The sequence below is a fragment of the Mytilus edulis genome, chromosome 1, assembly GCF_963676685.1.
Source record: "Mytilus edulis chromosome 1, xbMytEdul2.2, whole genome shotgun sequence".
In the NCBI taxonomy this organism is placed as follows: domain Eukaryota; kingdom Metazoa; phylum Mollusca; class Bivalvia; order Mytilida; family Mytilidae; genus Mytilus; species Mytilus edulis.
The window spans coordinates 69,484,301-69,508,006 of record NC_092344.1 but is presented as its reverse complement, the minus strand read 5'-3'; the positions used below and the strand labels follow the sequence as shown (position 1 = coordinate 69,508,006).

Genomic DNA, 23,706 nt, shown 5'->3' with positions numbered 1-23,706 from the left:
GTCCATTATCACTGTACTAGTATGCATATTTTAGGGGCCAGCTGAAGGACACCTACGGGTACGGGAATTCTCGCTACATTGAAGACCCATTGGTTGCCTTCGGCTGTTGTTTGCTCTATGGTCGGGTGGTTGTCGCTTTGACATATTCACCATTTCCTTTCTCAATTTTACATCACAGATATGAATAAATAAGACGGAAGAAATAAAACATCTACGGCTTCCTGATTGATAACAGAACGGGATTCATTGTTTTTTGTTAAACTGACGCTTTGAGGTTTTATATATACAGCAGATTTTTTGTTAAATGTTTTAATCAAATCTGTCGTCTCAGGTCAACTGTAGAAGAAAAAGGGAAAAATATTAGTCAGAGTTACTTCCCTTCATACGATGTTGAACAACAACATTTAAGCTTTAATACAGTATTTTCCACCCATATTTACATTGGGTGAGCCGTAGTGTTGTGGGTTGATTCTTCATGTGAGCCATAAGCACCCGAGCTGCCTCGTGTTAATAGCTCAGGTACCACATCACTAAATTGACCCTCACTCTTTTTGTATTTTTATCCTTTTTGTTTTAGGTAGCAATTTTATTTGTTAAAATTATAATAGTTTTCTTTTTGTTTGTAAAATAAAACGCTTTAAAAAGATGTAAAAACAATAATGTCATCGTTGTTTGACGAAGAAGCTTTTGGACATGAATTGACACTCATTTTTTATTTGTCTTTTCTTCTTTGTATTTTAGTAACAATTTTTAGTTGAAACATCTGAAATTCGATTAAAATACGAGTACAAACTCTGCAGAAAATGAAAAAAAAAAAATAGAAAAAAATACAGACTAAAACAGAACAATATAATGGTAAAACAAATAACAAAAGAAAAACAAACAATACAACACAACACAACACATAGAATAGTTAGATATTTAAGACTGAGCAACGTATATTCAAAAAAATAGTTTGCCAAATCAGGGTCTAGGTTAGAATGCATAACATAGGACCAGTTGTTTCTAATCTAAAGAGACATCCGTCACATAAGATATATCCAATGATAAAGCATCACATAATATATCACATTGGATGTTTTTTATCAAACATTAAGACATTGATTATTATACATTCTTGTTTATCCCTAAAACTGGACGAACTGTCGAAGTCCCTATCAATGAAAACATATAAAAGGACAAATGAACATTACTAATATGGATGAATAAGATTAAAGGAAATAACACAACTACAGGGTCTGTCATATTGACGCTCTGTTGAATTTGACATAAAGAAGATCCATGTATCATTTTTATAAATGATCAATACTTGCTAGCGTTTCAGGTCAATTGTGCTCTGTAATTATTAATTTTTTCAAATTCATAATCGAAGAGAGGGACATAAATAACACAGAGTTACTCCCTTCATACGATATTGCACAACACCATGTAAGCTTTAATACAATATTTTTCACTTATTTACATCGGGTGGGCCGTAGTGTTGTGGATTTACTCTTCGTGTGAGCCAGAAGCACATGATCTGTCTCGTGTTAATAGCACAGGTACCACTTCACTAAATTGACACTCACTCTTTGGGTTTTTTTTTATCATTTTTGTTTTAGGTAGCAATTTGTTATAATTATATTATTATCTGCTTTTTTGGAAAATAAAACATTAAGGAAAGATTCGGCACGATTGATCTCTTATATAAAGAAAAATAACATCTGTGATTTTTTACGGAAACAGTTCTCGACGGGAATCGACACTCACATGTTTAGTTTATCCGTCCTTTTTCGATAACAATTTGTAATAGATGTATATAAATCTGTGTTTTTGATAATGTTTTTTAATTGTTGACATTTTATTTAACATTTGATTAAAATACTTTTACAAACTTTGCATACGATGGAAATGATAGTTTAGATAAAAATGCAGAAGAAAACAAGACAATAATTAAGTCTAAAACTACAAAAGAAAAAAACAAATTAGTAACACACTACACATAAAAATAGTTACAGTTTTTGGTTGAGCAACGCAAATTTTACCAAACAGTTTGCCAAAATCAGGGTCTAGGTTAGGATGCCAGTTGTTTCTGATCACTTAGAGACACCTATCACATAAAATATATTGATGATAAAGCATCACACCAAAAAGTCACAATAAATCACATTTTTTGTTATTCTGTCCTTTTTTATTTTTTTTTATTTTTGCAACAATAGGCTCACAAGAGCCTGAATTGCTCACCTGTAATTTTTTGCTTAAATATTTCATCAATGATTATTTTTGCTTTTCAATACATATTAATGAATACCTTAAAATTCCATTGAAATGTTTTTTGTATCTGTCATATTTTCTTTAAAATCAAAGAAATACATTTTACCCCTATTTTCCATTTTAGCCATAGTGTCCATGTTTCTTGACATACGAAAAAATAAAAAATAAAATTATACTAGATACTCTGAAACTCATTCAGCCCAAGTTTGGCTGAAATTGATTCAGCAGTTTCAAAGGAGAATATTTTTCAAGTAATCAAACTAAATGAACAAAGTGTGAAAACAAGTTATTTTAGAGGGCAATAACTCCTTAGAGGAACAATTGACAATTTTGATGATGGAACTAATTTGTAGACCTTACTATGCTGAACAATTTTGATGTTTACAGTTTATCTTTATCATTAATAATATTCAGATACTATCCAAAATCTGCAAACATTTCCTTAACATTACCAATTAAGTGACAGCAATCCCACAATGGGTTGTTACATTCATCTGCAAATTTCAGGGATGACAGAGATTGGCCTATGATACATTTTTACCTTTCATCAGATAAGCTCTAAATGCTTTGGTTTTTCAGATATAAGCCAAAAATTGCATTTCGACCCCCCCCCCCCCCCCCCCCCCCCCCTTACGTTCTATTTTTAGCCATGACGGCCATGTTTTTTTACGAAACAGAAAATAAAACACAAGCTTTATTCTAGATACCCTTAGAATCATTCAGGTTAAGTTTGGTTGTAATTGGTACAGTAGTTTCAGAGGAGAAGATTTTTTAAAGTTAGAAAACATGATAAACAAATTGTGCAAAATTGTACTAAAGGACATAACTCCCTAAGGGGTCAGTTGACAATTTTGGTCATATGAACTTATTTTAAGATCTTTCCTTGCTGAACATTTTTGCTGATCACAGTTTATCTTTATCATTAACAAGATATTTAAAAAAAAAATGAAATAATTATATATGTATATAGTTTTTGATTGAGTTAAGCCTTTCAATTGATATTTTATAGTGTTTTTTCTATGTTGTGATGTTATACTATTGTTTCAGAAAGGGAGAAGGTTTTGTACCATTAAAATGTTTAATCCCGCTGTAAATATTTGCACCTGTCCTAAGTCAGGAATCTGATGTACAGTGGTTGTCGTCTGTTTCTGTAGTTCATACGTGTTTCTCGTTTCTCGTTTTTAAATAGATTAGACCGTTGGTTTCCCGTTTGAATGGTTTTACACTAGTAATTTTTGGGGCCCTTTATAGCTTGCTGTTCGGTGTGAGCCAAGGTTCCGTGTTAAAGGCCGTACCTTGGCCTATAATGGTTTACTTTTATGAATTGTTACTTGGATGGAGAGTTGTCTAATTGGCATTCATACGTAATCTTCCTATATCTATATAAATGGTATTCAAGTCAGGCCTATAATTTACTTGATAAATCTGCAATGATCATATGTAATTAATCAATAATTTAGATTAAGTCACTTTGGCTTGAAATAGTTTGTAAAATTTTAAAACTCTTAATTGGAACAAACCAGTATTTGTGTTTAGTTTATTCCCTATAAAATGTCAGATCTGTTAATAATTTAAGTTATTTGAAAAAGAAGAAGTGTATATACAATATATATATGTTTGCAATCAAAAAGCTAACCCGTTTAAATAAACTAAGTTTTGTAATTTGTTTATGTTCAAAAAGTACAGTGTCAATGAAAAATATTTGAATTGTAAATTGCTTAAAATACACTCTACAATTTTTAATCTTCAGCCATGTCAGTGTCATATAATCATGATAATTGTTTTCAAAATCAATAAGCAACTCTCATAAAAATAGTATACATATTGTTTCAACTTACAAAATGTCATAAACACAACCTTTTTATACCTTTTTATTTTTTGACACAATAAAGTTCTTAGCTTCACCTCTTTCTGTTGGTCAGGTTTCTGCTGGGGATAATTGATTAACTTTATTAGAAGAATCTTTGTTTTGTAAGTTCATTTGTTTCAAAGATAAAAGGTAAAAGGTGAAAAATGTATATAAGAGGGAACATTATAAGGTTAAGATACAAAAAGTAAAATCATAAAAATACTGAACTAAGAGGAAAATTCAAAACGGAAAGTCCTTCATCAAATGGCATAATCAAAACCTAAAACACATCAAACAAATGTATAACAATTATGAACTGACTGGCATATTCCTGACTTGCTACAGGCATTTTCTTATGTTAAAAATGGTGGATTGAACCTCATTTTTATAGCTAGCTAAACCTCTCACTTGTATGACATTGGCATCAAATTCCATTATATTGACAACGATGCATTATAAACTGCAATTTAAACGTAATGTTGTGCAAGTTAAGGGACTCGTCATCATTGATTCACGTTTATCTCATTGTATCTTCTAAAATGTGCTTATGTTAATGAAATTGTTAACAAAAGTTATTAATGATCTTTTTTGTCCACACCTTACCTATATATCTGAAATGATTATAGCTACTCTCCCAATCTTTTCATGAGTGATTAACATCACTTTGATTGAAAACGTTATGGGTCTTTATCATATTTTGACATAGTTTCGCTATGCCATTGTTACATACAATATGATACCTGATGTTAATAGATTTGGCGACATTTTAATTTGTAGTAGCAATCTTGTTTCTTAAACGTCTATTGTCAAATAGTTCATGCACATTTGAAACGAGAAGAAGACATCGATACTCTTAGTTCAATTTGCACAAAATAATTACACAAAAGCTAAAAATAGATGTTCAATGTTTGAATTTAGAAAAGAAATGTTGTATGATATTAAAGTTTTTTTTTATTTTGAATGGTTATGTTATTTAAAGAGGGATCTCCGGGGAAATATTTTAGTATAAATTGATATTACTCATATATCACATTTTGTTTCAAGTGTCTTTAGCTTATATTTGTGACAACAAAAATTGGTCTCAAAATTAGTATTACTATGACATTGTTGAAATAAAATTACTTTAGCCATTAATCCATCCTGCCTAGCCTTGCAAGCAACGAATACTTGACCGAGTTCCGTTAATCATATGACTCTTTTGTTAAACTTATTCTAAAGGATACCACGAATATTTCAAAAGAAAAGTTAAACTATAAATAACTGTTGGAAAGGAACGATAAAAAATAGCATACACGTGGGAAGTTTAACCAGCTATAAAACTAGGTTAAACCCACCATTTTTTTCGGAATATGCCTTTATGCAGAGATGGATTTGACAGTTGTCTTTCACTCGTTTCGCTGGTTAATATCATTTGACTGTGTACGTTGTACGTTGTGGTCTTGCCCTTTTTGAATATACATTGGAGTTTGATTTTTTTATATATGATTTTTCTAACATGAATTTAGAAGACGAAGAAATAATGATTAAGCTTCATCAAGAATTCATGGATTATTTGGATGCAAAATTTCTTGTTGATTTCTTGTACAGCCATAAAATATTGACAGTAGAGGATTGTAATAGAATTAAAAACACGGAACCGGTAAGTGAGAGGACTAGAGAACTGTTATTTATGCTTCCGAGGATAATACCGTCTTTAGAATTGTTTTTCCATGCACTGAATAAATGTGGATACGACTTTTTAGCAAACAAAATCAAAGATAGTAACATGCATATAGATAGACAGCATAAATGCCGATTGTTTGGAACTAACAGATATCATCTTGTGAATTATCGCCATGAATTAAAAAGGTTAACCCATTCTGGAAAACATCATCAATTAAGAGAAGAAATCAATAAAATGCGAACAATGTGGGAAATGGCAGTCCAAGTTAAGTTTAAAGGCATGACAGAAAATGATCAACGCATCCTTGCAGATCGTTATTTCTATGCTCTGGACGCCGATTGCGAATTTAGACGAGTAATATTTGACAGAACATGCGTAAAGAGTGACTTGTTTCAGAGAATTCGTGACTTGTCCAAGTATACGTCTGAAGTTAATATTCCCAACATGCTTTGCTTTGCCCGATATGGCTCGGCTATCTTCATGGCTAATAAAAAAGATTTTGAGAAAGCACATAGTTACATTAAAGAGGCTAAACAGCTATTTTATCTTGTTAAAGCTTGCCGAGAAACAGGGGTCGTTTTATATATCGAATATAATATGTTCAATATAATTTATTCTGAAACAATGCAATATAACGAAAGGGAACATCTATTAGAATTAGGAAGACAAGCAATCGATCACTTTCAAAAGGAAAAGAAAACTAACCCAGAGGTAGCCGAAGATTTTTTTAGAATGTTTAGCTTGAAACTTGCCCATCTGCATTTAGGGATTGGCCTATTTGGAAATTATTTGAAGACGGATGTACCGAATAAAGACATTAATGAGGGAAAACGTTTGCTTAAAATAATAAAAGACAACAAACAAATGTGGGAAAGAATGGAGGTTCGCTGGGAATGGTTTTATTACACCGCACTAGGTAGAGTTTCATATTTGGAAAATTGCCCGAATGAAGCATTGGAAAAAACGAAACAAGCTTTAAGTGTTGCTGAAAACGGGAAAGGAAATAATCAAAACGAAATAAGGAGTTCAAAAGAAACTATAAAATACATTGAAGACCAACTTTATTTACAACAAAGACGTTGGTATTTCTGTAATATAATCTGATTAAATGCTATATATACTAGTGATTGATATATAAAACTACGTCACCGAAATATGATATACAATTGAATGTTTTGTAGTTTATGTTTTTTGTTTGTTTACACAAAGGTTTAAAAAATTATATATCTGCATATCAAATGATATAAAACAGATATATGTAAACGTGAAAGAGACTGAAACCACAAAAACATTAAGAGATCAACGAACCTTCTCAAAATTTAGCAACATACACATGTCCCAGAAAAGATAATGTAAAATGATAATATTTAAAAAATATACCCATGATTATCAAAACTACTGGATAGTTTATCAGTCAAAATGTAATGCAACACTTGACTCTTTCTACGTGGCGCACACAAACCTGTTTCCCTTTGACTTTCTAGCTTTCTAGATATTTATTTTCATAAAGTTAGTAATTTTAAAATGACTGTAATAAAACACCAGTAACAACAATCAATAATCAAGATTATCATATAACATATGATTTTTATCATACATTACAATTTACGTAAATTACATATTTTTCGAATTGGTGCTTAGCGGGCTGATATGAAAAGTTTATCACATGCCTTTCCGTAACGTTATCGCATGGCATTCCGGTGATTCTCGGCAAATTCTGGAAAATACACCTCTATGGTACTTGTTTTAGTGAAAAACATTACAAAGTAGATTACAATACAACTACTTGGATACTGAATTGAATATTGTGTAAAATGAAAAAAAAAATAACAACAAACAATTGATAAGATAAATGCATTTAAAAAAAATTCAAACGTAATTTAGAAAGTTACTTTAAAAATATTGACTTTTCCAAACAGTGTTCATTACGTATATTGTTGATTTTTTTTTTATCGTCCATATTAAAATATATGATATATCATACAGCTGTTTTCCTTCTTTGTTGAGGAAAATGATAGAAAGATTTCATATCGAATGTACTACATTTTGGTTCAGACGTCCGGGAACTGTTCTCTCTTTGAACTTTTATTTGTGAACCACGTAAAGGATCAATATATTAATCTGTCATTTTTCTCCATTGTTGAAGCATATGACCAAAAGATCATAACATGTCATTTATCATATCGCATGTATTATCAGTCCTCGGTCAATATCAGCCCTCGAGCCATGCAGCTCTTGGGCTGATATTGAACCTAGGGTTGATTATACATGCGATAGATATATCATGTTATGGAAGGGTATTTTTGACTGTTTTTTTCCGCAAATACCCCTCCATAACATGATATATCTGTTTAATTACATCGAATAGATTTGGATTAAAACTCTGTGCACATATGAAGATATTTTTTTTTTACTTGAAATTCATGGATTCGAGACCTGTTTTGTAGTGGATAGCACATCGAAAAACTAACACAAAGGTTCCTGGTTCGGGCTGTAATAATATCAATTGGATTTAACTTTAAATAACATGTGATTGTATATATATGAACAATTCACCAAATTATGTATACGGGAAATCCTATCTAATTAAAATATAGGTCTCTGATTTCGTTATACTACGTTATACTACTCAACATATACTACTCATAGGTAGTATAACATAGTATAACAAATTAGATATATTTCAATTAGATTGATGGGTCATCGTAAAAGTAGGTTGTTTTTATTGTACGACGTGTTAACTACAGATAGATGGTCAGACAGTTGTATATCACAATTCGTTCCGTCTGAAACAGAGTCGTATAAAAAAGATAAAGCTGAAATATTGAATCATTATTTTTTTTTAAATTTGTCTGATTTTTGGTTAAGAGTTAAAAAGTGCTACTATCAAGGAAACTGTTAATCTGGTTGAGGTAAAGTAATTGCATGAAACCTAGAAAATATAAAAGTCTTCAACTAATTAATCAACTTAATACAGTGACACCTGTTATTGAGGGCCGAACATGGGAGGATTCCCACTTACCTCCCCTTACCACTGAATTGGTGAAGCATATTACATTATCACTTTTCACTACCCTCGTCACCTGGTTCCCGATCGACTCTCGATTCCCTCCATCTACCTCCCACTTAATCCCATGATTAGATTCCAGAATCGGGTCCTCCAAGATCTAGAGTTGGGACTCCCCTTTTTTTAGACTATCAATGCATTTGAATGGGACACAAGGTTACCCCCCCCCCCCCCCCCACACACACACACTTTCTCCTGAGTTGAGAACCCCTTTATAAAAATAACTAGATCTCCCCCTGCTCCCTTCGTATTTGTATCATAAATTGCACTGTGATATATCTTATCTTATCTGTATGTATCATAAGACATACAGCGACTCTTATGAAGCAAAATGCCAAGTAAAAATGAATTAAAATGGTACAACAGAATCTCAAAGAAATCTTCATTATTTTAATTAAAGACATTGTCATATTTATTAATTAGCTTATGTAGACTGACCTCTGATACCTTCGATCGGCCAGATTATCTCATGTTATTCAGACTGATGTAGTGGTAAAGTAGTATTTAGAAAAAATGCAAATATTTATATAATAGTTCTTGAAAAACTGGTCATTATCGTGATATATGGACTGCCCAAAGGACAGTGGTATTGACTAAGATAGTGATAATGATTGAGCCGAAGGCGAGGTCATTATCGCTGTCGCAGTCAATACCACTGCCCTACGGGCAGTCCATGTATCACGATAATAACCAGTTTTTCAAGAACTATTATGTTTATTTCATTGAGAAACCATGTTTTGGAAAATTCTCATAAATTCAAAATGCCTTCAGCGAACTCGAGTAGTTGTACGATTTCTATGGCATTCATTTAAGTACAAATTTTCAGTATATAAATACTTATTAATCAAGTTATCTTTAATTTTATAATTAACGAAAACATATAATAAACAATTCAACAACTTAAATATAATCATATATTTATAACAGGAACATGTTTTATAAAAGGTACATCTCTCTAAAAAGAGAAACCACGCCCCTCCGGTCATTAACAGAGAAATCACGCCCCAACGGCCATTATCAGACGGAAACCACGCCCCAACGGTCATTATAAGACGGAAACAACGCCCCACCGGTCATTATCATGCATGATGAAAAGTTTGTTAACGACCGGTTTTCTGGTCCGTTTTTTTTTTGTTAATGACCGATGAAATTTATTACTGAAAAATAATGAATGTCATGTGAAACCTATTGAGATTGATATTTAAAACCGTTCCATCATTATTTAAAGCATGTTTTTAGCATAAAATACGCGGACTATGATTATTATTTAGTTATACTTTAGGGGTGTAATTTGCCGTTCGTCTGAATCGGTCAAAGCAAAATTTCGAAACAGAACAGGAGATAAAACCAACTGCGACTGATCATCATTATCTGAAGCAATATATATCTGTTTTCAATATAAATTTTTAATATAAATACCCTGATGGATAATTTATGTATTAAATATAAATATCCTGAATATTAATATAAATAAAGCTTAGTCGATTATCTAATTGAGGGGTGTAATAGGTTTGAATCGTCTGCATCAGGTAACAGAAAATTTCGAAAATTTGACCTACATGGTCAAATGAATATTTCTTTTCTCTATATTGTTGTTAACAATTTGTATTAGATGTGTATATCTGTCTTTTTGATAATTAAAAAATGTTCTATATTAAAAAAAAAATGACATTTGATTAAATTACTAGACCACGATCGCACTACGCTCACCGCGATCTAAAACAAATTCAGATCGTAGTGAGGTCGCGGTATGAGCGGCATGAAAATTTAAATTTTCGTTGCTTTCACGATGCTTCTACGTCCTCATTACGCTTCTACAACGATCCCGCTACGATTATACCACATTCTCACCGCGCTTATTCTGCGACCTCTCTACGCTTAAGCCCCAGTCCCACTAGACCACGATCGCACCACGCTCACCGCGATCTAAAATAAATTTAGATCGTGGTGAGGTCGCGGTATGAGCGGCCTGAATATGTAAATTTTCGTTGCTTTCACGATGCTACTACGTCCTCAATACGCTTCTACAACGATCCCGCCACGATAAGACCACGTTCTCACCGCGCTTATTCTGCGACCTCACTACGCTTATCAAGATCTTTCTACGCACTTCACGTTCTCACTACGACCATACCACGAGTTATCCGATTGCAACATGATCTAACTGCGATTATAGCACGTTCTTACCACGATTATACTACGTTCACACTGCGATCTTACTACGTTCTCAGCAATAACGTCAACATCGTGTTCCATATCAATACAGTTCCATTCCTTCTATTTCTGATTAATACGTAGATTTCTCGGAATCAATACAGACGAGACATGCCACCAAATTAAAATCTACCAGAACACGTGGGCGTGGTGGTAGGGGTTGATGTAGAGGCAGAGAGAGCAAAGTAACGAATCCTGATCAAGCAGAGAGGTCGGATCGACCAATCCAACCTAAATTACAACCTATTGCTGGTCCATAAAGCTCAAATGACGATATTCTAGTGAACGATAGCAGAGATGACACAGATGTGTCAATAGATATAGGAAGATGTGGTATGAGTGCCAATGAGACAACTATCCATCCAAGTAACAATTTATAAAAGTAAACCATTATAGGCCAAGGTACGGCCTTCAACACGGAGCCTTTTGGCTCACACCGAACAGAACGCTTTAAAGGGCCAAAATATTACTAGTGGAAACACATTTAAACGGGAAAACTAACGGTCTAATCTATATAAAAACTAGAAGCATGGTTGAGCCGTTAGAGCAAATAGATGATTAAATTCAGAAAAACAAAATCTAGGGAGCTTTTTTAAATATTTTATGTGAAAATTACAATGAGAATGATGGTCGTAGTGTGGAGCGTGATGAGGACGGCAAGAGCGTGCTAGAATCGTACTATGGTCGTGAACAGCGTGATATAGTCGTAGTGGAAGCGTAGTTGGGTCGCGGTGAGAACGTGATGGTCGTAGCGAGGTGTTGATAACGTCGCTGTGAGATCGTAGTGCAGTCTCTCCGAATAAAATCACGATTTCGCTACGATTGTTCAGCGACCTTTGCGATCTTACTACGATGTTAGTGCGCTCTCACTACGCTTCTACTACGACCTGATTTCGCCACGACCGCACCACGATTGTTTTGAACATGTTCAAAGTTGGCCACGCTCTTCACGATCTTGAAGACCTCACCACGACCGTGATACGACCTTACTGTGATCTACACGATTGTACTACGATCATCAAAATTTGCATTTTTTTCACAGATCGTAGTACGATCGTGGCCTAGTGGGACTGCGGTATTATCAAGATCTTTCAACGATCATCACGGTCTCACTTATAAGACCATACCACGAGTTATCCGATTGCAACACGATCCTACCAGACTTTTACTGCGATTATAGTACGTTCTTACCACGATTATACTACGTTCATATCGCGATCTTACTACGTTTTCAGTAATAACGTCAACATCGTGTTCCATATCAATACAATTCTTTTCTTTCTATTTCTGATTAATACATATATAGATTTTTCGGAAACAACACAGTCATACCACAAAAATCTTCTAGAACACGTGGGCGAGTTGGTATGGTTGATGTAGAGGCAGAGTGAGCTCTGATAGTAACGAATCCTGATCAAGCAGAGATTTCGGACCGACCAATCCAACCTAAATTACAACCTTTTGCTGGTCCATAAAGCTCAAATGACGATACTTTAGTGATATCAGAGATGACACAGATGTGTCAATAGATATATGAAGATGTGGTATGAGTGCCAATGAAACAACTCTCCATCAAAGTAACAATTTATAAAAGTAAACCATTATAGGCCAAGGTACGGCCTTGATCACGGAGCCTTGGTACACACCGAATAGCAAGCTATAAAGGGCCCCGAAAATTACAAGTGTAAAACTATTGAAACGGGAAAATCAACGGTCTAATCTATATAAACGAGAAGCATGGTTGAGCCGATAGAGAAAATGGACTACATACAGACAAACAAAACCTGGAAAATGAACTACATACAGACAAACAAAACCTGGAGATATATAATATATTTTAAGTGAAAATGACAATGAGAATGATGGTCGTAGTATGAACGGAGTCAGGTCGTAAGAAGAGCGTGATGAGGACTGCAAGGGAGTGCTAGAATCGTATTATGGTCTTGAACAACGTGGTGTAAACATGGTATAGTCGTAGTGGAAGCGTAGTTGGGTCGCGGTGAGAATGTAATGGTCGTAGTGAGGTCGTAATATTGTCGCTGTGAATTCGTCGTGAAGTCTCTCCAAAAAGAATCACGCTTTCGCTAAGCTCTCGCTACGATGGTACAGCGACCTTTGCGATCTTACTACGACCTTAGTGCGCTCTCACTACGCTTCTACTACGACCTGATTTCGCCACTACCGTATCACGATTGTTTTGAACATGTCAAAGTTGACCACGCTCATCACGATCTTGAAGACCTCACCATGACAGTGATACGACCTTACTACGATCTACACGATCGTAGTACGATCATCAAAATTTGCATTTTTTCACAGATCGTAATGCGATCGTGGCCTAGTGGGACTGCGGTATTAAGAAAAATATTCAGACAAAAACAGGACACTATCATGGCAAAAAAAAACAACAAAAGAAATACAATTTTTACAATAAAAACAACACATTAAATAGTTACAATGTAAAAATTGAGCAACGTATATTCCACCAATCAGTGGACAAACTCAGAGTCTAATGTAGGATGCCTAATGTAGAACCAGCAGTTTCTGAGGCACAAGTGACATCCGTCATATTACTACTATCAAAATCCATTTATACACATATATACAAATATAAGGTATCGCACACTGTATCAATTAGGCAATTTCTATGTAAAAAAATAAAGATATCATCAAATTTAGTGTTCATGATTGTCTACTTTACATCTTCGGATTTCAAATGTTTGGCTTTGAACGTTCCTGATGAAGGTAAATCCAGAAAAGCGCTTCGGACGCAAGAAATTATTAAACGTTTTTTTTTTTTATTTTTCATCATAAAACTTGACTTAATGTTGAAGTTTCTTTAAATGAATACATTTTTAAAGGACACATGATTGGCACCACTGTAACTGATGGGAACATCACAGATATTGATAGATGAGATGGAAGAAATAAAACAAGTAGGGCTTCCTAATTGATAACAGAAAGATATTCTTTGTTTTTGTATTATTGACGTTTTTTTTTTAATTTTTAACGAACAGAGGATGTTTTGTTAAATGTGTCAACCAAGTTCAATTATGCTCTGTAATCAATATTTTTTCGTTTGCTTAATAGAAGAGGGGACAAATATAATTCAGAGTTACTTCCCGTCATACGATGTTGCACAACTACTTTAAGCTTTAATTAGTTATCAAAGGTACCAGGATTATAATATAATACGCCAGACGCGCGTTTCGTCTACATAAGACTCATCAGTGACGCTCAGTTCAAAAATATTTAAAGCCAAACAAGTACAAAGTTGAAGAGCACTGAGGACCCAAATTCCAAAAAGGTGTGCCAAATACGGCTGAGGTAATCCATTCCTGGGATAATACAGTATATTTTATTTATTTACATCGGGTGAGCCGTAGTGTTTTGCATTGATTTTCATGTGAGCCAGAAGCACCTGATCTGCCTCGTTTTAATAATACAGGTACCTCTACATTAAATTGACACTCACTTTTTTTTTTATCTCTTTTGTTTTATATAACAATTTGTAATACTTAATTGATTTAATTATAATTATCTGCTTTTTTGGAAAATAAAACATTAAGAACAGATGCTGGACGATTTATCTTTTATGTACAGAAATAACGTGTATATTGTTTAAAGTAGTCACTTCTCTACGTGGATCACAAGTCACCTTTATGTGTTTCTGTCATTTTTTTGTTTTTATTCTAGTAACAATGTGTATTAAATATATGTATCTGTATTTTTGATAATTGAAAAATTTCCTGTTCTTTCTTAAATTTTTGACATTGGATTAAAATACAAGTGCAAACTCTACAGAAAAAGAAAAAAAAATGAAAAAAAGACATCCGAAAACAAGACAATATCAAGGTAAAATAAACGACAAAAGAAAAACAAATAATAAAACACTACACATAAAATAGTTAGAATTTAAGAGTGAGCAATGTATATTCCACCAGTCATTTGACAAACTCAGAGTCTAGGGTAGGATGTCTAATGTAGGACCAGTAGTTTCTAAACGACAAGTGACACCTGTCACATTACTGATGTTAAAGTCCGTTGATAAGATATATCCGAAGATAAGGTATCACACACTATATCACATTGGATAATGTATGTCAATCATTACGATATCGTCAAATTAATTGATCATTTTACATTTTTCTTAAACCCTAAAACTGGACGAAATGTCGAAGTTCCTATAAATGAAAACACTATTTTTAAAGACGAATGATATTCACGACTGTTCCTGACAGGAAAACCACAGATAAGGATGAATAAGATTGAAAGAAATAACACAACAGGTTTTGTCATACTGACAGACTTAAGGTATTTGACATATTAGTAAAGAAGATCCACGTATCATTTTTATAAATGACTGTTAAAAGGCTAATTTTAGTATTATTTGTGTAATAGACATTACAAGAACTTTAACTGTGACACCTGTTAACCGTTAAATAGTAATATTTTCTTAGCATCTGAATGAACTCTCTAGAACTGTCGCAATTAATTAGTGCTATTTATCTATGGCCATAAAGTTGCCACTGAAGGACATTTAAAGTTTCTGGTTATTCTAATGTGTTTAACATTCAAAGATAAAGACAGAGTTAATGTATTTTCTGGTCAGTTTTAAGGTTGTTGCTCGATGTGAAAAGTTGGTTACATGTTTGCAATATATAAATATTGTATAAGAACTCGATGTTGTCTTTTTAATTCATATTGAGGTGTAACATAACTTACATGTTTGCAATATATAAATATTGTATAAGAACTCGATGTTGTCTTTTTAATTCATATTGAGGTGTAACAATGACCAAACCAGCTATTGTCTCAGGTCACTTAAGGATGTACACCTCTGAGGAGCCAAAAAATTCTAGAATTAAACTTTTTTCCTAAACCTGATTTTTGGGTTGATATGACTGTAAAAAAAGTTAACTGGTGAAGAAAAAATCATATAGTGGTGCGCTTCTTTTTTTGCTATGCTATGGCCCTCCGAGAGTACCAAATTTTGATGATTTTTCCATTTTTCATCAATTTTAACCCATTTTGGGCATTTATCGTGAAAAAAATCACAGTTCCACAATTCAACTTTTTTTCATACTCTCCATTAAGATGAAGGGGACCAATCTGAATAAATTCAACTAAAAAAAACTATAGGTAGGTGTTAATATAAGAAAGTTTTATCATATTTTGATGCTTTCGTGTCAAATTTACCATGTTGTCAATTTTGTAAATTTGTGATTTTTCTCAGTTTAAAGAACAAAATGCATATTTTTTCAACTTCATTGTTATAATTGATAGAAAAAAAATACATATCTATGAAACTTGAAAAGACAAAGTTATATGGGATGTTTATGTTTCTGGTAAAATCATTTTTTGTACCCCTCACCCATTTTTCTCAAAATTTCACTAAAAAAGACTGTCTTGATTAGTAATTAAATTCAAAATTTCATTACTCAAGAACTACTTATTGGAAATACACAATTCTATCACAGAGGTAAGTTTGATTATGATAATTATCAAATTCATTGCTATTCCCACTTATATCACATGTTTTGATAATAATAATGAACGAGATTTCAATGAGACTGAACGAGACTGAGATGTAAGAAGAATACATCTTTAATTGTGCTCTGCAATTATTACTTTTTTCAAATTCTTAATCGAAGAGAGGGACATAAATAAATCAGAGTTACTTCCCTTCATATGATATTGCACAACTACATTTTAAGCTTATAAATACAGTATTTTCCCTAAATTTACATCGGGTGAGCCGTAGTGTTGTGGATTGATTTTTCATGTGAGAAGCACCTGATCTGCCTCATGTTAATAGCACAGATACCACTTCACTAAATTGTCACTCACTCTTTTTTAAAAATGTTTTATATCCTATTGATTTATGTAGCTATGTGTTATAATTAAATTTTTTTTGGAAAATAAAGCATTAAGAAAAGATGCGGGACGATTTATCTTTGATGTACAGAAATAACATGTATGTTGTTTAACGTAGATACTTCTCTACGTGAATCACCAGTCACCTTTTTGTGTTTCTGTCATTTTTTTGTTTTTATTCTAGAAACAATTTGCTTAAGATGTATTTATTTGTTTTTTTTTGATAATTCAAAAAAATATTGTTTTCTTCAAATATCGTCCTTTATAAAATATATCCGAATATGAGGTATCACACAATATATCTCAGTAATTCTTATATCTATGCCCTAAAACTGGACGGAATGATGACGTTTCTATAAATGAAAATACCCTTTTAAGGACAAATGATAGGAACGACTGTTACTAATAAGAAAAACACAGATATGGATGAGTAATAGTAATGGAGATAACACAACTACGGGTTTTGTCATACTGATGCTTTGAGGAATTTGACCTATAAAAGATCCACATAACATTTCAATAAATGATCAAACCTTGCTATCGTTTCAGGTCAATTGTGCTCTGCAATTATCAATTATTTTCAAATTATTAAGAAAGGAGAGGGACATAAATTAATCAGAGTTACACTTTTCTATGATATTGCAAAACAACCTTTAAACTTTAATACAGTATCTTTAACCTATTAATATCGGGTGAGTCGTAGTATTGTGGATTGATTCTTCACGCGAGCTTCTGGCTAGAAGCTACTGGTCTGCCTCTTTTTTTCTTTTTTTTTTTAAATCTTTTTTGTTTTATATAACAATTTGTAGTACTTAAATTTGATGGGTATACTGAATTAAACGGTACGTTGATCATCTGTACATTGCTTAATGATTAGTTCAGCCAACATCGATATTCACAAATGGTTTAGAATTAAATTCCGCACATTCATTATTCGTATCTTTGCCTTAATCAATATGCATCACTAAGAAAAATCAGTCGGCGAACCTTATAGTGATAAAGAAGTCCGTCTTTCCGTTCGTCCGTTGGACCGGTACAATATGTTTCGCCGGTTTTGTAAGCGAATCTCCTCATAAACCACTTTATATACATTGGGGGTTAAGGCCATTTTTAAATGGTGAGGGGTCCAATCCAGGAAAAATGGGGATTTCAAATATATTCCCATACAAATGCATTGATAGTTAAAAAAGGGTTTCAAACTGCCGGATCCACTTTTTTTTAATCCCTCACTGATATAACTATTAATTAATCTTATTCGGATTCCTTATCATAAATGATAATGACTGTATTGTGCACCGTCTATTTCGAATTTTAGTAAAAATCTTTTATGGGGTTACTTTATATATATAAGATACGGACTTGAACATTGCATTATTATGGGGGCATCCATCCGGTATTTCTAACACCTCCTAAACCAATCATTAAAGTTTTATGAAATTGCTTCATTTTTACTCGATTAAATCATTATGGACCTTCTATTTCTGTAAACTTACCAAAATTATATCACATGAATTAACCCCCTACGCAAAGCTGTCTTTATCCATTTTTTCGTTATTTTAAAAGAGACAAGTTTGATTTATGTTATTATCAATTGGTCAACGGAGGACGGTGTAAATAATCGTTAAAAATGTAATAGCTATAAACAGATAACTGTAACAATACACTATCAGTTCACAAGCGAATCATGTATCACTTTTTAGGCATTTGATTTTAAATAAGACTGATGGAACAAAAATACAATTATTTTGCCATCTAAAAAATTCATCAGAAATATATGTGTATTGTCTGATGAAAGTTATTACACGTTATAGTTCCCTGGATAGTTCATAATATCACATATACACGTATATACCTTCAAATTGCTGTTGTTTTTTTTCTTCAAAATCACGACTGGTCATACAGTCGAAAAATCTGAAATCGCTTCTAGAATACAGTCAGTTCTAGACTGATCGTACAGTAATTTATTTTGGGATCCTCAAGGAAAACATATTTTTTTATGGGAAATACGAATATTCTGCTTAAATACGAAAAGAATATTGAAACAGTATATATTTAACTGTAAACTGATGCAAATATTTGCAATAAAAGATTATTTGCTTTGTACTAAGAGAGCAAAATTGTCCATCGATTTCACTTTTTTTCTACCAAGTTGATGTGATGCACACGTATATTTTATATTCTAATGCATGTTTTTGTTACAGTTACTCATATTTATGATGCTATATATACCTTGAAGATTTTCAAAGCACTTTGTAGATATAGGAGTAAAAAAATGATGAGAAAAGTTACCGTAGGCAAAACCGTCCTGTTAGCCAGTTGGAAATCATCGCTTCGAAAATCGCGACTTCCGGATAGCGTACAGAATAGTATCTACACTGTGTATCTGCTTTTTTGGAAAATAAAACATTAAGAAAAGTTGCATAGCGATTTGTACAGAAATAAATTCTGTGTTGCTTAACGTAGACACTTTGCTGCGTTAATTAACATTCACCTTTTTGTGTTTCTTTCATTTTTGTGTTTTTCTTCTAGTAACAATTTGCTTTAGATGCTTTAAAAAGACATGTTTCTTATTTTTTTAATTGTTATTTCATTTGACATCTGAAATATATGTACACACTCTCCATAGAATGAAAATGATAATTAAGAAAGATATACAGACGAAAAACAAGACAATATCATGGTAAAATCAAAGACAAAGGAAAACAAACAATAAAACACTACTCATGAAATAGTAACAATTTAAGATTCAGCAACGTATATTCCACCAATCAGTGGACAAACTCCGAGTCTAGGGTAGGATGTCTAATGTAGGACCAATGGTTTGTGATGTACTAGTGACTCCCGTCATAAAATTAATATTAAAATCCGTTTATAAAATATATCCGAAGATAAGGTATCAGATAATATATCACATAAGATAATCATGATAATGTCTGTCAATCGTTTAGACATCATCAAATCAATTGACCATTATACAGTCTTCTCTGACCCTAAAACTTTGAAGGACAAATGATTGGCATGACTGTTGCTTATAGGGAAATCACAGCTATGGATAAATAAGATTAAAGGGAATAACACAACTACAGATTTTGTCATACTGACGCGTTGAGGAATTTGACATACTAGTAAAGAAGATCCACGTATCATTTTTAGTAATGTTCAAACCTAGCTATTGTCTCAGATCAATTGTGCTCTGCAATTATTACTTTTTTTTCAAATTTTCAATCGAAGAATGGGACATAGATAAATCGTAGTTACTTCCCTTCATATGATATTGCACAACAACATTAAAGCTTGAATACAGTATTTTCCCCATAGTTACATCGGGTGAGCCTTTATAGTGTTGTGGATTTATATTGATTCGTCTTGTTAGCCAGAAGCACCAGATCTGCCTCGTGTTAATAGCACAGGTACCACTACACTAAATTGACACACACTCTTTTGGCATTTTTGCTATCCGTTTTGTTTTATGTAGCAATTTATAATAATTAATATTAACATTTAGAAAAGGTTTAACTTGTATACTACTCTACGTGAATCGACACTCACTCTTTTTTTTTTTTTTTATCCTTTAGTTTTCTATAGCTATGTGTAATAATTATAATTATCTGCGTTTATTCTTTATTTTAGTAACAATTTGTATTAAAATGTTTTTATATTTGTTTTTGATGATTCAAAAATGATCTTTTTTTTAAATTCAGATATTTGATGAAAATACTAGTACACACTTTACAGAGAATGAAAATAATGATTAAAAATAATATACAGACGAAACACAAGACAATATCAAGGTAAACCACAAAAGAAAAACAAACAATAAAACACTACACATTAAATTGTTACAATTTAAGATTGAACAACGTATATTTCACCAATCAGTGGACAAACTCAGTCTTTGGTAAGATGCCTAATGTAGGATTAGTAGTTTCTGATCCACAAGTGACACCCGTCATATTACTACTGTTAAAACCCATTTATAAAATATATCCGAAGATGAGGTATCACACAATATATCACAATAATTCTTATATCTATACCCTAAAACTTGACGGAATGACGAAGTTCCTTTTAAATGAAAACACCTTTTTAAGGACAAATGATAGGCACGACTGTTACCAATAGTAAAATCACAAAACTATATGGATGATTAAGAGTAATGGAAATAACACAACAACGTGTTTTGTCATACTGGAGCTTTAAGGAATTTGACATACAGAAGATCCACGTAGCATTTTCATAAATGATCAAACCTTGCTATCGTTTCAGGTCAATTGAGCTCTGCAAATATTAATTATTTTCAAATTCTTAACCGAAGAGAAGGACACAAATAAGTCGGAGTTACATCCCTTTATAAGATATTGCACAACAACATTTAAACTTTAATACAGTATTTTTCACAAATATACAACGGGTGAGCTGTTGTGTTGTGGTGAGACAGAAGCACCAGATCTGCCTCGTGTTTATAGCACAGGTACCACTACACTCAATTGACACTTATAAATTAACAGTACACTGACTTATTTTTTTAATCCTTTTTGTTTTATGAAGTTTTATGAAGCAATTGTTAATAATTATAATTGTCTACTTTTGGAAAGTAAAACAGTTAGAAAAGATTCAGAACGATTCATCTTTCATGTAAAAAAACAAAACTATGTCTGTTTTGTTTGACGCTCACTTTTGTTTATCTGTCTAATCATTTTCAAGATATGATATTCAAATACAAGTTGAGTGCTCCTTAGATTTTGTAGATTTATTTTTCTACAAATTTGATTATAGAAAAAGGATGTTCATTTTTTTTTTATCGAAATGTTACTTGGCATTTGATTGAAATACTAGTACAGACTGCAGAGAATAAAAAAGATATAATAGAAAAAAGGACCAAGAAAGAAAAGACAAAAGGAATGACATCAAATCACCAAAAGACACAAACAAGTCAACTAAATACTTGATTGATCAACACGAACTCCACCAATCATAGAAGATGACTCTGGGACTATAGACATACTTAGAAATATAATATTTTTTTTGACTGTATCTTGCATTTATTTGTAGGATCCTTTACAATAGATATTTCAGCTGATCTGTAACTATTCCTTCTTCATGCCTTATATCATGTGCTGTACTTGATTGTTTATTTTTGGGAAATGCCTATTTGTTACTATATACAGATCCTTCAATAACGTCCTTAAAAATAGCATCCAATCAAAAAGTGTAATTTATACAATTTAGGTGAAGGTCTCCAGGTGAATATTTTATGAAGAAAAGAAGATTTTAGTGAAGTTGAATTTTTTTCCTGAGGTAGCTAGGTATAGCTTTTAAACTACCGTTTCAACTCACTGATTATCCAACGAATGTTATCTAGTAGAAAATACACAGTAACACGTATCAACATGATCAAGGATATAAGTCTACACATAAAGAAGGGTACTACTTAACAAGGACATTGTTTAGATAGCGGTGAGTAAAATGGCAGCATCCGTCAAGAAAGCACAATCACCGCTGTGCTGTCAGTTATGTGACAGTCCAAATGCCATCAAATGGAAATGTAAAGAATGTGCGCTTTTAATATGCGATAAATGTAAAGATGTTCACCGTCGAATCAAAACATCTGAAGAACATACCATAATTTCTATTCAAGATATCAAAAAAGAAGGTACAGATTCTATTCCTGGCAAAATAATATCTTCAGTCGTCCAGACGTACACAACAAACATAAGAATGGTTACTAAAATCATACTTACAAAAGACGAATGCATATACATTCTTTACAACCCAAGCACAAAAGATGGACACATTGCTGAAGCAAAACTGCTACGAGCATCAATTAAGATATTAAAAAAGTTAGACATACCATGTATGGACATTACAAATAAAGGTAATGATTTAGTTTTTTCGGAACATGATTCGTGCGCGATAAAACTCCTATCAGAAGATGGCTCAATCAAACATTTTCTTGATGTGTCTCCAATGATACCACTAGCGAAGCATTTTAATCAACACGGAGAGTTTATTGTGGGCTTACGAGAACAGGGTCCAGTTTTCCCTTCCACACAATTAAGTACCAGAAAACTAGCAATTTTTGGGACGGATAACAAACTCAAATTTATAGTTGAGTTCGACAAAACGGGTAAAAAATTGTTTTCCTACATCTGGCGTATAACAACAGATTCAAAAGACAACATGTATGCTATTGACTTTATAGTTCCCGGTGAAGATGGAAGAATCGTGGCATTAAGTAGAATTGGTGAATTAAACTTTATTTATGCGGGACATGCAGATATAAATTCCGCTTTCAACCCCTTCTCACCTACGGATATCATCGTAACACAAAGCAACAGTATTCTAGTCACAGACAAAAATAGCAACGCTTTACATCTACTAAACTTGAACGGAGAAACCATTGCATTCCAAAATACCAAAAACCATGGTATAGAGTTACCGTTTAGTTTGTGCTTTGACAGCGAAGGATTTTTGTTGATCGGGTGCAATGTATATAAGAAAGACACGGATAATGCAAAAATGCATGCTGTAAAGATATCTATGTGAAATGTGTAATCCTAAGGACCGTACAGTTATGTCAATCTTACATTAAAAGAAAAGTTTTAGCTTTGCATTAAACAGTTCTAATGTTCTGCATTACTTCACATTTATTTGTACATGTTTGTCTGTGTGTTTTTTAAAATTTTAAGTTAGTTTTATTAAACCTCATTGTTATATTCTAAAAAGGTTTTAATTATATGGTTAATTTATTTCTAAACTCATTTTAAGTTCTCGCCAGGCTAT

The 23,706-nt window shown here is 32.7% G+C and overlaps 2 protein-coding genes across 2 annotated transcripts; both read left to right on the top strand.

Annotated features, from left to right (window-relative positions):
• The first annotated feature begins 5,329 nt into the window (after positions 1 to 5,329).
• Positions 5,330 to 6,936, top strand: LOC139488134 (uncharacterized). Its single transcript, XM_071273536.1, has one exon. The coding sequence runs from the start codon at positions 5,598 to 5,600 to the stop codon at positions 6,867 to 6,869; it is 1,272 nt and encodes a 423-aa protein (XP_071129637.1). The 5' UTR covers positions 5,330 to 5,597; the 3' UTR covers positions 6,870 to 6,936.
• Positions 6,937 to 22,389: 15,453 nt separating this feature from the next.
• LOC139481191 (uncharacterized) lies at positions 22,390 to 23,469 on the top strand. The gene has a single exon (XM_071264386.1). The coding sequence runs from the start codon at positions 22,390 to 22,392 to the stop codon at positions 23,467 to 23,469; it is 1,080 nt and encodes a 359-aa protein (XP_071120487.1).
• Positions 23,470 to 23,706: the final 237 nt, after the last annotated feature.

Excerpts from the sequence above, each read along its gene's own strand:
- LOC139488134 (XM_071273536.1), top strand. The coding sequence starts at position 5,598 with ATGAATTTAGAAGACGAAGAAATAATGATTAAGCTTCATCAAGAATTC.
- LOC139481191 (XM_071264386.1), top strand. The coding sequence starts at position 22,390 with ATGGCAGCATCCGTCAAGAAAGCACAATCACCGCTGTGCTGTCAGTTA.